Source organism: Trifolium pratense, linkage group LG1 (genome assembly GCF_020283565.1).
Source record: "Trifolium pratense cultivar HEN17-A07 linkage group LG1, ARS_RC_1.1, whole genome shotgun sequence".
Classification (NCBI taxonomy): domain Eukaryota; kingdom Viridiplantae; phylum Streptophyta; class Magnoliopsida; order Fabales; family Fabaceae; genus Trifolium; species Trifolium pratense.
The window spans coordinates 29496170-29512440 of NC_060059.1; the positions used below are offsets into that span (position 1 = coordinate 29496170).

The 16271-nt window shown below is 33.6% G+C and overlaps 2 protein-coding genes across 2 annotated transcripts; both read left to right on the forward strand.

The window, feature by feature from the left end:
* Positions 1 to 4454: 4454 nt before the first annotated feature.
* On the forward strand, positions 4455 to 9342 carry LOC123899748 (PHD finger protein ING1). Its single transcript, XM_045950996.1, has 7 exons — positions 4455 to 4791; positions 4920 to 4991; positions 6486 to 6673; positions 6954 to 7017; positions 7152 to 7248; positions 8566 to 8752; positions 8849 to 9342. Exons 1-7 carry the CDS (start codon positions 4764 to 4766, stop codon positions 8957 to 8959), a joined length of 747 nt encoding a protein of 248 aa, XP_045806952.1. The 5' UTR covers positions 4455 to 4763; the 3' UTR covers positions 8960 to 9342.
* A 1779-nt stretch (positions 9343 to 11121) lies between these two features.
* Positions 11122 to 14441, forward strand: LOC123899838 (NADH dehydrogenase [ubiquinone] 1 alpha subcomplex subunit 13-B). Its single transcript, XM_045951111.1, has 3 exons — positions 11122 to 11450; positions 13864 to 13935; positions 14025 to 14441. The coding sequence occupies exons 1-3, from the start codon at positions 11236 to 11238 to the stop codon at positions 14167 to 14169; spliced, it is 432 nt and encodes a 143-aa protein (XP_045807067.1). The 5' UTR covers positions 11122 to 11235; the 3' UTR covers positions 14170 to 14441.
* The last annotated feature ends 1830 nt before the right edge of the window (positions 14442 to 16271 follow it).

Here is a 16271-nt window from a genome sequence, read left to right on the forward strand (position 1 = left end):
TCATTTAACAATAATATTTTTATCCTTCTTATGAGTCACTCAACCGTACTGTAAACCAAATTTTATAAGTACAATAATTATCATGGCTCCTCTAATATTGAATTCAGAAAAGTTCAAAGCTGAATACTACAAACTTTAGTAAAATATTGCATTCTTCCCTTTTGTTTTTACAAAATTTACTTCTTTTCTTTACCATATATTGGTATGAAATTTCACTGCCGTTAGCGACGACCAATCTCTGTTGGGGAACTTGTGGGGAGCATAATCCTCACAACCAAGTTTTTTCCATACATATGAGCCAAAAATCAAATCTCTAATCACATGCTTAAGAAAACCAACATTCTCAGAACTTGGACGAAAAAATCGGTGCATTTTTCGACATTATTTTAGTTTAATATTAGGTGGGCCCCAATAATATATTTTAAAACATAATTTCGATAAGTATTTGTAGTTGCGAAGAGATATCTTTTGATTCGTCCCCGTCAACATAGATCAGCTAGTAGAGATGTTGTATGTAATATGCAAGTTCGAACACTAATACAACCACTTATTCACCCCAAAATGTCAAATTTTAGTCACTAAACTACTTATTTATGTTAGATAATAATATTATTAGGGCTTTAAGTATTGGGCTTTATATGTTAGTAGTTTAGTAGTCCATTAGGAATTATTATAAATTATTTTGTAATCCTTATTTTGTTAAGAAAGGCTATTATAATATTATTGAAACCCTAGCCGTCACTTTGTGTTTCTCTCTGAACTTTAACATGGTATCAGAGCATGGTTTGATCCTCCATGAACGTCTCGTCGCTTCCGTTGTCGAGTTCCCAAAAGTTTGGGAATGTAATGTTTTCTATTTTGTTGGTGCGATTCTTCTGGATTTTGAGTTATGGTTAGTATTTTAAGTTGGTTTGATTTGATTTATGTTATTAGATTTCTTCTTTGATTGTGAGTCCTCTGCAAAAGAAAAAAAATTGGGTCTTGTGTTTCACCTTCTTGTATCTGTGTTCGTAGCCTTATTGTCGGTAAAGTTTTGAGGAAGGTATTACCTTTGTGGCATTTGTGAATTGTGTTGCGTCTCTCTGTACTGTAGCATATGTGTGTCTTCATTATTGGATTAATCCTTGTTAAACTGGTTGTTTAATTAATGATCATTAGTCAATTGATAAAGTGGGTTGTGGTCACCGCCACATATGATTTGTCTCGTCCAAGTTGTTTTAGACAATTGTCACAATGGTATGAATCTTTGTTCTTAGAATGGTCAACGATTTTTGGAATTTCAATTCTTAAATCGGATCGATGGTTGTTTTCCAGTGTTGTTTTTCGGTACCAATGTGGCAGGGTTGTGATTTTTCCATGTTATTTTTGACATAGTTTTCGATCGGTCTGGTTCTGTTTGATATGGTTCTCTATGTTAGTTTGGCTCTTTTACTGGTTGGTTTGGTTTGTCAGGACTGTTTTTTGTTTGGTTCTTTCTGGTGAGTTAAGATAAAGCTCACAATCTGAAATTTGAATCCGGTGAGGGAATACTCACATTGAATCCGGTGAGGGAATACTCACATTGAATCCGGTGAGGGAATACTCACAATTTGAAATTTGAATCCGGTGAGGGAATACTCACATTGAATCCGGTGAGGGAATACTCACAATTTGAAATTTGAATCCGGTGAGGGAATACTCACATTGAATCCGGTGAGGGAATACTCACAATTTGAAATTTGAATCCGGTGAGGGAATACTCACATTGAATCCGGTGAGGGAATACTCACAATTTGAAATTTGAATCCGGTGAGGGAATACTCACATAGGGATGGCAGAAAAACCCAAACCCGTGAGACCCACCCGAACCCAAACCCAAGTCAACGGGCGAAACCCGAATTGACTGGTTTTGGGTTTGGGTTTGGGTGACACCCGAAAATATGGGTGTGGGTTTGGTATCACTCAAACCCACACCCGAAACCCATACACCCACCCGAAACATGTTAAAATTACCTAAATACCCCCACATATATATATATATATATATATATATATATATATATATATATAAGTGTAAAAGTAAAATTAGGTTTTTCACAAACCACAAACCAAAATTGTGTTTGAATTTTGCTTGAAAGTTGGAAGAACTTAATTTTGGTTTAGTTGTAATTTAATTTTTTGAAAGACTATTTTGTAATTTTAAATTCCCTTGTAATTTTAAACCTATGTTTTTGCTAAGTGATTGACAATATGTTTAAATTCCATTGTTTTTGCTTAAATTTACCTTGTTTTGCTTAAATTTGCAAAGTAGTACAAAATGCGTTGTGGGTTTGGGTTTGAGTGTAAAAAACCCGAACCCAATGGGTGTGGGCGTGGGTGTGGTTTTGCCACCCGAACAGATTTGGGTTTGGGTTTGGGTTTGGGTGTTGATTTCGGGTGTGGGTTTGGTATCACTCAAACCCGCACCCGTGGGCGCCCGTTGCCATCTCTATACTCACATTGAATCCGGTGAGGGAATACTCACATTGAATCCGGTGAGGGAATACTCACAATTCGAAGTCTGAAATCTGAAGAAGTTGAATTTGAAGCTATTAGTTAATTTAGTTTATTTTCGGGTTGATTTGTAACAAGCTCAAAGCTTAGTACGCTTTAGCTTGAGGGGTAGTATTAGAAATAAAATATTTAGTTAGAGTAGTTTGGTTTTCGTTTTTTGTTTGACAAACTCTCGATGATTATCTGATAATGCATCATAAGTTTGAGGGGAAGTGTTAGATAATAATATTATTAGGGCTTTAAGTATTGGGCTTTATATGTTAGTAGTTTAGTAGTCCATTAGGAATTATTATAAATTATTTTGTAATCCTTATTTTGTTAAGAAAGGCTATTATAATATTATTGAAACCCTAGCCGTCACTTTGTGTTTCTCTCTGAACTTTAACAATTTATATATTTGTGTATTTCTACTAACAATAATTTGGTTCAAGTGTCAAAGAGATTGAACTCTTAAGCAGGTGGTTAGAGATTCGATTTCTAGCTCCTACGTATGAAAAGAATTCGATCAAGAGAAGTGAATTCACCTTGAGTAGCCTACAGGTTCTTCAAAGGAGATTAATCATAGTTGGCGGTTCTTCAAGGGAGATTAATCATCATTGGTGGTGGAAAACTTCGTACTTATTTATTATAGTAATTAAAAAAATATAACATTGGTATAAGTAGAAGTAAGTTCAATTTTACTAAGAAAGGTTGAGCATCGTGGATGGAACAAAGTAGTTGGGAGAAAAGGAAAAGTATTGGAGAACAATGAGATGGGGAAAGGTCTAAGAGGTAGAGGAAATAGTTTGAATTAAAAGAAAAACGTGTAATGTGGACAAACAAGGTCAAGACAATTGATTTACACTTTTCCAGCTTTGCATTGCTTGATGAAACCTACCCTAATTCAAACACCTCCCCACGCACGCGTCTTCAATACGGATTAGCAACCGTTAATATGTCTCCTTATATCACTAATCATTGCATTTTTAAATTTTTATATTTTTACGCAAACAAATTTACTTCATTTCTTTCATGATAATTGGTTCAATACAAGGTGGACAATAATTAAAAACTTTGCGACTAGCAATAAATCGAGAAGTTTGAGCTAAATCGTGAGCTACTTGATTGGCTTGAGATAATTAGTTTATTTTTTTAAACTGTGATTAAAGAGTTGATACTAGTGGTAAAGAGTTGGGATAATATGCTACACTAGACATCCATTGTTAACAAAAAGTAATTGATACTTTTTTTTTTGTTCGGAGTTGAACCCAGAACTTCAAACATTTTTTAACTCTTAACGTGATCGAACAGATCTACAAGAACGACAATGATATCATTAATGAACTCAAGTTTCATCTTCCCGCCAAGAGCAGGACGTGTAGATGGCGCCCAAGAGTGGTAGTTCAAATTGGTGAGCACGAGAGTAACGGTGACGGAAGAAGGTCCATCACTTGAATGCACGAAAAATGGACTAGACTGATCAACAATTGGATCAATGAGAGCCATACATGGAGGCATGATGGAGAAGGTGGAGAATGATGTTCAATATGCAACAGAATTGAATCGGAAGATGATTGATACCATGTTAAGAGTCAAAAAAAAGTCAATGCATCTAATCTATTTCCCCAAACAACAAGATGAGTCTAGTAGTCTAGTACTATGAACGACTGGGATTGTGTGCAGTCGGTCCAATAATCACTGTCAGATTAAAATTGGATGATTCAAAATTTAAGTTCGAACTTTTTATTTATAAACAATTAAAATTCAATTATAAAATTTAGATCGTTTGATCTTAATCGGACGACTCAGATGAACTGACAGCATAGTGAATCCAAATCCGTGAACTGAACAACACCATCTAAACAATTTAGTTTTTGCTATTAAATCTTCCAAATCTTAAATTTTGCAAATTTAACCCCACAAATTCGACACCTTTTTTTTGTAATTCCTTTCACCGCAAGCTTTCTTCTCCGGTTCACCTCCACGTAGAGAATGCCGCACTCGGTGGTTGTCGGTAACAGGAGCAGCAACGCCGGTGAAACAAATCCTCAAACTATTCACCTTCAGAACTTAAGACAAAAAATAGATATTCAAAAAGTCCAAGGGTCAAAATGCAATTAACAAATTAATGGATTATGATGCACCTTTAGCATCGGTCCATAGTAACACTTTCCTTTTATATCGTATTTTTGTTTTTTATATCACCGCCTTCAACAAAAAGCTATCATCGTTCTTCTTCTCCGGAAACCCTAATGTCATTTCTTGAAGAATTTCAAGCCAGTAATCTCTTCCTCCATCTCCTTCTTTTGTCAATTTTAATTTAACTTATTTTCCTTCATAAATTTGGAATTTTTTTAGGGTTCAATTATGTATAATTAACAAACAATTTGCGTTTTATTTTCCTGCAGATTTGGAATCACTGCCCAATATTCTTCATAAGAAGTATGCCTTGTTGCGTGACCTAGATAAGAGTTTACAAGGTAGTTGTAATTTTACAATTTTATTTATTTATTTATTGCTCCTTATATGACTGAAAGTCTGAAACCATGATTATTTAAGAGAATGTATTTTTTTTTATTTTTGGTTCTTGATCATATTCATACATAATAAGAGACTAATTTATTCACAAAAAAAAAAAAAAGAGACTAATTTTTTTCTATAATAAAAAATAAGAGAATAATTTTGGTGCACTATCAGTGTAAATTCTCTTACTGTCAACCAATTAGAGCACATTATTTTTATGACTTTTAAGGTAGTTATGAGCGAAGTTTAATATTTGTAATAATCAAATGGTTATGATTGACTGACAGAGTAAAAATCTTTATAGTGTGAGTGCATACGAATTCAATCTATCGTAATAATGCGCGTTTAATGAATTTTAGTCATTCAGTGATTTTGTGTGTCATTCTTTGTGGTGGTTAACTTAGTGCAATTTTCGATTAGACTATGGATGTATTGTGTGTGTTATTGGGCTTCCTATAGAATTGTATGTCTTTTGCTTAGGTGTTTCGGCCAAGGCTTCTCTTGGTGTCTTAGAAGCCATCAGGATTCAAAGACATGTTTTAAGCTCAAATTTGTATGTTCCGAGATTTACTCTTGTGAAAGTAAGCAAGATGCCATGTTAGCATTAGTTCTCGTGGTTATCAATATGTTACGATACATGTGAGTTGTATCTTGCTTTAATGCTAAATTGAATTCAATATATATGAATTTCTAGTATGCATATATTTGGACATTTAGATGTGAATCTCATCTTGAATCCCGATTCACTATAATGAATCCCGATTCACTCTAATGAATCACTAACTAAACTTACTGTAGCCAACTATATTTTTGTCTACTTTGTATAACCATTACAAACCATTTTTCTTATGTCATTTGATACATGACTTGTATCTGAAATTATTTTGAGGTTCATATATGATATATATCAGCTTACAATTTTGTGGTGTCACTTGTTTTTTACTTAAAAATGGCATTTTTATTGGCAATGTATCTTACGATTCGAAAAAGTCCTCCGATTCCCGATTTGATAACCATATTAGTCCTTTGATGTAAAAGCATAATACAAATCCTTTGTATACACAAAATCAGAAGCGTGTCCTATCCTCTATGCCACATAATAGACTGGTATTTATTTACATTTATAATTTATGCCATTTTGAATTTTTCAGTTGTTAAGTGTATTTGTTAGATTGGATTTGTTATGTCTAATGGTAATTTGGGTACGTTATGTCAAGTTTGTGATTGAATTTACCACTTCAGTTTATTGTGGCTTTGTTTGATAATATCACATGAACATTAATTTTAGGCTTCAGCTGTATGTTGCTTACTTTGCTATATATTAAATTCAAGGCATGCTGAACTCTTCATCATTTTTGCGGTTGTCATCCTTTCCCCCTAGTTTATCGTATCTTGAGTCTTGTTTCTTATTCAAATCTACATAAGCATTGTGATATGATATGTATGAGCAGATAATCAAAGGCAAAATGAACAGCGTTGTGAGCAAGAAATTGAAGATATTAGGCGAGGAGTAAGGTCTGGAAACATCACACCCGATACTTCAGTTATTAGATTCTCTGATGAAGCGCTTGATGAACAAAAGCATAGCATCAGGATTGCTGATGAAAAAGTTGGCTTGGCTGTCCAGGCATATGATTTGGTAATCTTCATATCTTGTTACGTGTATTTAGTAGTCGCATCACATGTTTATATCCTTTCCTGTACAAAATCAGTGATTAGGAGTAGACTAAGCAATCACAACAATTTACATATTGTGTTGATTGTAGTTACATTATAAATTATTAATACAGGTGAGGTGTGTTCTGTTTTAGACACACAGAAATACAGAAATCACAAATTTTACTAACAGAATATACTTACAAACAGTTTGATGGCTTGATTCTGGATTTTTTTAATTATATTTCATGTTTTTGTTGTAGGTAGATACACATATACAACAACTTGATCAATATCTGAAAAAGTTTGATGAGGAGCTTCGGCGTGGTATTTCACTTTCTTCCTTTTTGTTTCAGTCAATCTGTAAAAATCGATTAAAGGTTGAATCATATTGTAATCAGAGATAACTGAATCGCCTCACGTGTTTGAACAAAGCCTGGTATTTTTGTTATTTATGACAGAAAGAGAAAATGCTGCAATAACTGGAGTGCATACTTCAAGTCCGGATGGCAATACAAAATCTGGAAAGAACGAAGGCGGTAGAGGAGGCAGAAAAAAGTACGTAACACTTTTCGGAGTATCTGTGATTCATTTTCTGATAGATTATCATTTATGTGATTATTATCCTTGTGCTTTTCACCTCTATATATTCTGCTATGTAAGATATTGATTGACATAAGGAGAATTATGTAGAAGTAGACACTAGTTATCTGAGAATATGGAAACAAAGTTTAACTAGACATTGCATGAAATAAAAAAATTGAGAAGTTCCAGAAAAGGCATTTTACTATGTCAGATTGGCATATATAACAGCTGCCAATAGGTTGCGAAAAGAAGTGAAAAACATTATTCAACGTGTATTGAAATAGATGACCGGAAACTGTATTGAAATTCACTCTAAACAGGGGATGAATTCCCTTGCAATCTGACATATGTATGAGTTAGGAAGAAACCAACTACAATGCTATGGAATGAAGACAAATTTACTTGCAAGATTACCAGTGAAATAAAGAAAACAGCTAATAACCGAGAGAGAATAGTTTTTCGTCTCATTCCCAGCCTTCCATCAAGCACTTCGAATTTCTTCACACCCTTGCGGTTACGCTCCTCCTGAAATCATTCTCCTTTCCTCCACCCTCCTTGGGCCACGTGTCCATAATGTTACGTATGTTCCATCTCTTCTGTTTTCCTAACTCGGCAGCCCCTGTGTGATGCTTGGGCCCATTTGGTTTGTTCTTGTCCCCATCTCTGATTCTTTTTCCTTTCTTTCCAAGTTGGTGCTATCAATGGGCATATCATCAGTTAATGCTTCTTCAGGTTACTGTGGCTCTAAGGAAAAATGTGCATAATTTGAAGTTGTTGTGTCTGAGTTGACAATGCAATCACAATACGACCTACATTGTGTGATATTTGACAAAACCTCGTGGTGCTTTGTCATATGAATATCTTACAGTCATATCAATCCTAGTGATCTGTATCCGTATGTAAAGTGCATCATCAAGTACTACTCATTATGGTATTAAATCCTGGGTATGGGAATTTTAAGCTAAATCTTATCCTCCAAAATATTTACCACAGTGATAAAACTTATAATTTTTACATCTAATCTTCATCAGATATCAGAAATTCCAATCGTATAGTTTCATGTGATTCTCATGATAATGGTCGCAGATTGCACATTAAGATACTCATCATGTACTAACAAACACTATCATTCCTAGATTAAATAATAAGCTTATAAGATGTGGTATTTATTTATAAAGTTACCTTCTCACTATACTTCATTTCATGTCTGCTACTTATCATACATTACAAAGAAATAAATTAAAAATGTTACAATCTAATGCATATTGTCTGAATTTTAAACTGCTTCAGAACACGCCAAACAGCATCTACCCAAACTGCAACAGCAGCGGCATTGGCAGCAGCAACAGAAGCACTAGCCACATCTGTAAACCCTACTGGCATGGATTTAGATATACCAGTTGATCCAAATGAACCAACATACTGCTTTTGCAACCAAGTTAGCTATGGAGAAATGGTTGCCTGCGATAACCCTGATGTACGTTTTTACTTTTACGTCTTTTCTTATACTTGTATGATTATATCCATTTTACCTATATTCCATACACATTCTGATGCTATCTATAAATTACAGTGCAAAATAGAGTGGTTTCATTTTGGTTGTGTTGGCCTGAAAGAACAACCAAAAGGAAAATGGTACTGTTCAACTTGTGCAGCAACAAGAAATCGCCGGAGAGGCAAATGAGACTGGCAGAATAATAAGATCAATGTTAAATTTGTTGAGTGTATATTCATAATATTTTTATATAGAGTAGTTATTTTGTTTGATTTATTAGGGCCTTGAAACTTTGCTTATGTAGTTCTTCTTATTGCTGGGAAAGTTTGAAATGATAAATTTCCAAAGACTTGCCTTGTCATTTTAGTCTCTGGTGCTTTGTGAATGGCTCTTACCTTTCATTGGCTTGAAAAAGTGAGAATAGTCTCGTGTATGTGTAGTGTACAATTGCAGATGGAAATAGACTGGATGAGCCAGGCTTTGTATGAAAAAGTCTGAGCTGTTTAAAACATTCAAGGTTTAAGTCTGATACTATTATATACTATTTGGGGTCTGGTATGGCCTATTTGAAAGTTTGATAATACATGTTAGTCGAGTTAACCATCTGTTTTTGTTTTGTGTTAACTTTTTTAAATAATTCAGCTTACATTTAAATAGACAACAAGTTAATTGGTCATTGAGATTAAGTTTTTTTTCTTCTCTTTTTTATCAAATGAATGAGATTAAGTTTTTATTTATAATAAGTATAAAATATTAAAATTACAAACACACACTGTTACCAAAACATGCGTTTCTTATTTACGCAAGTCAATTTATTAATAATAATTGTAGCAATACAACTGAGAATTACATCAAAAGTAGTGCTACGAGGAGCATGGGATGAAATTGTTTGTGCAAGAGCATGAGCGTTACTCTGTTTGCTTGATGTCTAGTAAACACGGCTTCATAATTATGATTGTGACGTACTCCCTCTGTTTTCCATTATAAGCCAATAATACACTTAACAGAAGGAGTAGTGTTTTGCATTCTTGAATAATCAAACCATATATCTGAGTGGTTTGGCTTGTGGTATCCTAGATATTCAATCCATTTGAGGCCTTGAAGGGGACTCCCTTGCTCCACATTCGGCTATGGTCATGCTATGTTTATAAACATCCGACGTTGCTCCGAAAAATTGGCCGTTTAAATCTTTCAAACACATTCACATGCTCATCGTTTGTTTAGTGGTAGACATTACAGCATCAATATTTTATTTAACATAGCCACAGGGAGGCAGTTGCCACTGTGTATCCTCATCTTGTTGCGCCGGTTCTACAGATTACCAGGTTGCTAACATCTCATGTACGCGGTTTAGAATCTGTTCCAGTGTTTCATGTTTATTCTCCCACGTCTGTAGGTTCCTTTATTTTTATTTTTTTTTGTGAATCTATAGGTTTCTTTTCTTCCATATACTCCAAGTTGTCATGACAAAATTAATTAATTGTGATTGGTTCAACTGTTGCCATATGCGAGTAAAAACGTCAATAAATGAGTTTTTCAAGCTACAATTTTCTCCGGCAATTTATACAATCAGCATAACATAAAATCATATGGCAACTCACATTCAGATTAAGAATTAATTCCTTTGCTTGTTAACCGTTGTTTATTCGGTAAACAAACAATTTTTGAGCTGTAATGTAACTTTCTTTAGAGAATTTAATTTTATATCTATGTTCATTCATTTATTATTTTATTTTATTTTATCTATATTTATTCATTTATTATTTTAGACATTTATTTTCAAATGTAAAATATATTGCTAAAAATTGGTGCTAAAGATTACTATCTCAATTCTAATAACTCATGTAAACTAAACAATTTATAAAGCTAGCACAATATATCTCAAAACTCACCCTTTCATGGAAATGATCAAGTCATGATAGGCAATGGCCATGATCTTTCCATAATAATAGTCCACGAGTCCTAAACTCAATTGAAAAATATCAACATTGTTAAGTTGGACACTTTTATTAGTGTTTAAACTCGAGACATTGTAGTTGTGTGTGTGAATTTCAAGTGATATTTACTACTTTGTCTAAGATTAAAAAAAAAGATCCATGAACAAGATAAAATAAATACTTCATACAAAAATGATATACAAAAGGAAATGGTGAGACATGAATGGAAAAGATATGTATTTTTTTGTTGGGGAATAAAAGTTAATAATATAGTTAAAAGTAAAACAAAGGAAGAGTGTGTGTGTGTGTGTGTGTAAAATAAAAGGAGGTGTATTTAAAAATTCCCGAAGTAATTTGACCCAACCCACTCCAAAATTCGAAACCCAAACCAAGCTCAACCACATTCAGTTCCTCACACACAGCACAAATCACAAAAACAGAGAGATTCAAAATCTAGAAGAGAGAGCATAATCAGCATCGTTTCAGAAAGTGAAAAAGAAGAAGAAACAATAATCGAAGAAGTTGAAAATGACGGAAGCGTGGATAAGGAAGAAGCCAGGAATGGCCAGCGTTAAGGACATGCCTCTTCTCCAAGACGGTCCACCTCCCGGCGGTTTCGCTCCAGTCCGGTTCGCTCGTCGTATCCCTAACACCGGTCCAAGTGCTCTTGCGATCTTTCTCACTACCTTTGGTGCTTTCTCTTGGGGCATGTATCAGGTTGGACAGGGTAACAAGATCCGAAGGTGCTTTCGTTTTCTCATTTTCGATTTTTTTATTTTCATTTTATAAATTTGATTAATTAGGGTTCAAATTGAGCTATTGATTTGATTTTAAGGTTTAATTGAAGGATTTTGTGATTGATTAGAGGGAATAATATATGATATGAAAGTATAGGAGAGAAATTATTTGCAAATGGAAACATTTTTCGTTTTTTGAATTTTAATTCATTTGCTAGGCTAGAGATCATGTTTGTTTTGTTTTAGCAATTTTTATTAATTGCATCAATGTTTGGATGAAAAATGATTTAGATGAGTTTTGACTATTGGGAGAGAAATGATTTCCAAATCACTTTTCGTTTTTGAATTTTAATTCATTTGTCAGGAGATTTTTGTGTTTTGTTTTATCAATTTTTAGTTAATTAGTTAGTTATTGGAAATGAGCTTGTTGGAGAGGAAGGATGATATATGCAAACTAGTAAAGATTGATCTCGTGCAACATGGATATGAGAAAACGGGGTGAGAAATAGAGGTGTAAAATTTTGCGACGCATTGTTAGAGAAAATCTTTTTTAAGGATTAATGATAGACAATGGAAAGGATTGAGTGGAAGTTAGGGTCAGAGGGTAAGGTGGTACCGACAAAAAATGTTATTGGGGGGACTTGTCCCTTTTTTTAATGATTAATGATAGTTTAGGGTGATACTAAACTAATGAGTAATGACTTGTTTGTCACATGTAAGATGGCCTCATATTACTCTCTTGTGAAACGTGTGTCGTGATATTTGTGATACGCATGACGTGAGTATGAAAATGTGCCTCATTTATTTCTCATGGCTCAGTTGTGCAATACCTTATACATAAGACATATTAGTTGTTGAATGGGCTTCATAGGCATTGGGTGTGTGTGTTGTAGTTTGTTGGATCAGCTTCTACACATTTGTTTTTGATTGGTTGATAAGAAGGAAAACAAAATCTTGTGGCAATGTGATGTTTGCGGACCTGATATTTGAACCAAATGCTTCCATCATCAAGTGTGTTTCCTCACCTCTGAATTTTTAATGGGATATGTTTTTGCTTTAGTGTTAATGGCATGTTTCTTTAAGGGTATGTATTGATGATAGGACATGCCATGTGACTGAACAGCTCTCTTTAACTGACTAGAATTTAGAAGTTTTTTTGTTTATATTTATTTTAGCTAGGGAGTTGTGAGGAAGGGTTTACATTAGAGGTTGGTTGTTAATATGACTTTAGCCATGAATGTGATTCTTTGGGTTTGCCTTCAATATGAAGTTTATGCCTACAAAAGTAAATTAAGTAATCTATATCTGTAAATGAATTGCATTTTGCGTTAGAAAGTTGTTGAATTTGTTAGAATATATGCTTAGATTATGTTATAATGTATTTAGCATAAATTATGAAATCAATTAGTCATCGAATTGAGGAAGCAATCTTAGGGTCCCTGATTTTGTTATCTCTTGATTTGTTTCTTTATTACGGATTGAAGTCCTATTGTTACTTGTTAGTGGACTTGGGCTTGTACTAATACTTTATCTAATTATTAATATACGCTGTCTTGTCAAAAAAAGAAATTATTAATATACGCTGTAGTATTAGTTTACAGTGTTTTGTATCATTTACTGCAATGTTTTATACTATTATTGTAATGTACCTTTCTCCAATTTGCTTGTTAATTTGGATCACTCTATACCCATAATTCTTTAACAACATTGATTATTTAACATGTGCATTTTTAGATCTTATATTTGAAGTGTTATTAACTTTTGGAATAGCTAATGTTCATCTCATAACAACTTGGTTAGTCATCTCTTGTAAAAAGGCTTTATTTAATCTATGAAGATAATAGAAAACAGTGAAGGGCCGATTATAATTAGAGAAAATAATTTGATAGTAGATAATTTGTTCAGCAGAAAATAGCTTCTTGATTAATATTATCTGATGATATACTTCCCCTGCAAACATGTTCAGGTGAAAAATATTATTCAGGAAAAATGAGTTGTTTTCTGTTCCTTTGATATGGGTTGTATGAGTTGACTTGGAAAATAGGGTGTATTCTTACTAATCCTATTTCTATAAGAAACTAGGCTGGATCAATTTTGGATGTACAGGAATTAGAAAGAAGCCTGTACTTTCTTGCCAATTAATTTGAAAATATGGAAAATTGTTTATCTCTTCTGTGCTTGTGGGAAAAAGATGCAGAAACAATTAGATATTGTTGTGTATTCTTGATAAACTACTTCCCAATATGAAATTCTCAGATTTCACTGTTCGCCCTTCTTGCCTTGTGATTGGTTTTTTGGGATTGGTGTGTGTTGTGTCACATTGGGTAAAAAAATAGTTCAAAGAAGAAACAGATCCCTTGCGTTTCTTTACAGTTTCTACACAGTAACTAATGTATCAAAACGTTTCATTTCGTTATAGGGCACTGAAGGAAGAGAAATATGCTGCCCGGCGAGCAATACTGCCTGTGCTACAGGCTGAAGAAGATGAGAGGTATATGAAATTTTTGCACTAAATCCATATCATCGCACAGCTTGGAAAACTCATTGTAATCTCCATTTTTTGTGTGTTCCTTTCTGTAGATTTGTTAAAGAGTGGCATAAATATCTTGAGTATGAGGCAGACGTCATGAAGGACGTCCCTGGTTGGAAGGTTGGTGAAAGTGTCTATAACTCTGGGAGATGGGTTCCCCCATCAAGCGGTGAGTTGCGTCCTGATGTCTGGTGATGCTATTTAAGTCATCACTATCAAGAATTGGTCTGCTTCCTGCATGATGTTACATTGTGATACTTTCATCCAGTATCTCTGAAATAAAGTTGTATGCGAACATTTGTAATTGTGTTGCCGAATTCTTAAACAGGAATGTTTTTTCAAATTTGTATTTCATGTTGGCTATTACTCCTCTAATGTAAATCAAAAGATGTATGCACATCCTTGGCATAATACATTGAATTTCTAGCGGTTTTTCACTCCCTGTTGATGATGAGTGATTTGGAAAATAATTCCAACAATTAGTTAATTGTCAATTGTGTTAACCAAATTTCACAAGTCACCTAAACAAAGTGAACTTGAAATGCCAGAAGATTATTGGTTAATTCATTGCTTGTAGTTTGATTTAATGGTTACTTTGACACGCATGTGCCTTTTTCTTTCGTCCATTTGAATCCAATCATGGCGGTGTCTGTAATTCTGAACAACCCTTTCGTGTAACGAAAACTTTCAAGTTTAGTTTTCCTTCAAAACTAGATTTTGTTTGTTTGCCACCTCATTACCTTTGGGTTTCCGTGTCCCTTTTTAAATATTTGAATTTGAAAGCTACTTTTACCCCACTCATTTGTTGAAAATTACACCCCTTTAGTTTTACCTTTTTGAACGAAAAAATATCATTTAAATTTAGATTTCTTGAATTTTAAGGCTCGTTTGATGTGCAAGTGTTTTCTATTTTCAGTTTATGTTGTCATATTTTTATACATTTAAATTTTCAAGGTTGAAAAAATGTTTGTTTTGGGGTTCGTTTGATCTGCAAAATATTAATACCGGACAGAACAGTACAAGACAGAATAGACCAAACGTTTGAGATATTGAACAAACATTGTGTCGTGCGATGTTTGGTGGACAAAATGTTATTTTGGTATTTTAGACAAGTTGTGCTGAGGACAAAAAGTTGTCCCGTGGTTCTGTGGGGGACAAGAATTTCAGTTTTTGTCTTGTCCCTTGGCTCCCAGTTTGTCCAGTACCACGAACAAATTTAAAATCAAACACAGTACAACAGAAGTTGTCCTGTCCAGTCCCTTATTTTTTAGCAGATCAAACGCATCCTTGTGGTCTCATTTTCTATTCAGATATAATAACTAGAATTGTATTTTATAAAATAAAGCAAATCAAAAAATAATTGTGAACTATTGCCTTAATCATATGCTACAATATTTGTTGAGTTTAATGGATATGTTACGTAGTGTAAAATAATTGTACACACGTTCAATGAGAATTAACTATTTCTTTACATCATACCATGAAAATTGAGTGTAGTGGAGTGATTTGGCGGAATACATGGTTGTTATTGACGACATTGTAAAAATATTTTATACGGTTGGTGCATGTTCCATTTTCTCATCTTTGTTAATGTTTATCCATTTTCGTTTTTAATTAAGTTAGCACTTAGCGGCTAAATTCACATAAATGGAAAATTTTGTTTTTAAGTAAGTTAATTCACATAAGTGGAAAATTTCATCTTTAAATTTGGGTCCTAGCAGTATCCATTTGTCTTCCAAGTACCAACTGAGTTGTATTTACGGGATGCAAAAGTATCTATTCTATTTAGCTACCTATACGTGATAAATAAAATTTGTTTGGTTGGTAGTATATTTGTTTCGAACAAGTTCAAAGTATGAAAAGGAATTCACAGAGTTATAGTGGATCGGTGAAATGAATGCTTTGAAGTGAAGGTGGAGGTTAAAATCCGAAGCGTATACCAAAAACTACTTTGACGTCCAATTTATATGATACATTTGGTATAAAGGGTTCAAAGTGCGATGAATCTTTTAATTTAATAACTTCTATAAATAGGTCATTAATTGCCTAGACTATTTTTTGATATCGATAAAAATTTATCACCGCTAAACAACGATAACTGAAATTGACATTAAAATGAACTCAAAACTTAATATTAAAGATTATTACCTAAGAATGTATAAATGAGATTATGAGATGAGGCGAGTCTTGTTTATGTTAATCAAGATCTTGAGTTTAATTTTTTATCTTGAGCAGGTAATAATGTTAAAATTTTTATGAAGATCTTTCCATCAACTTGAATTCCACAAGATATTAGT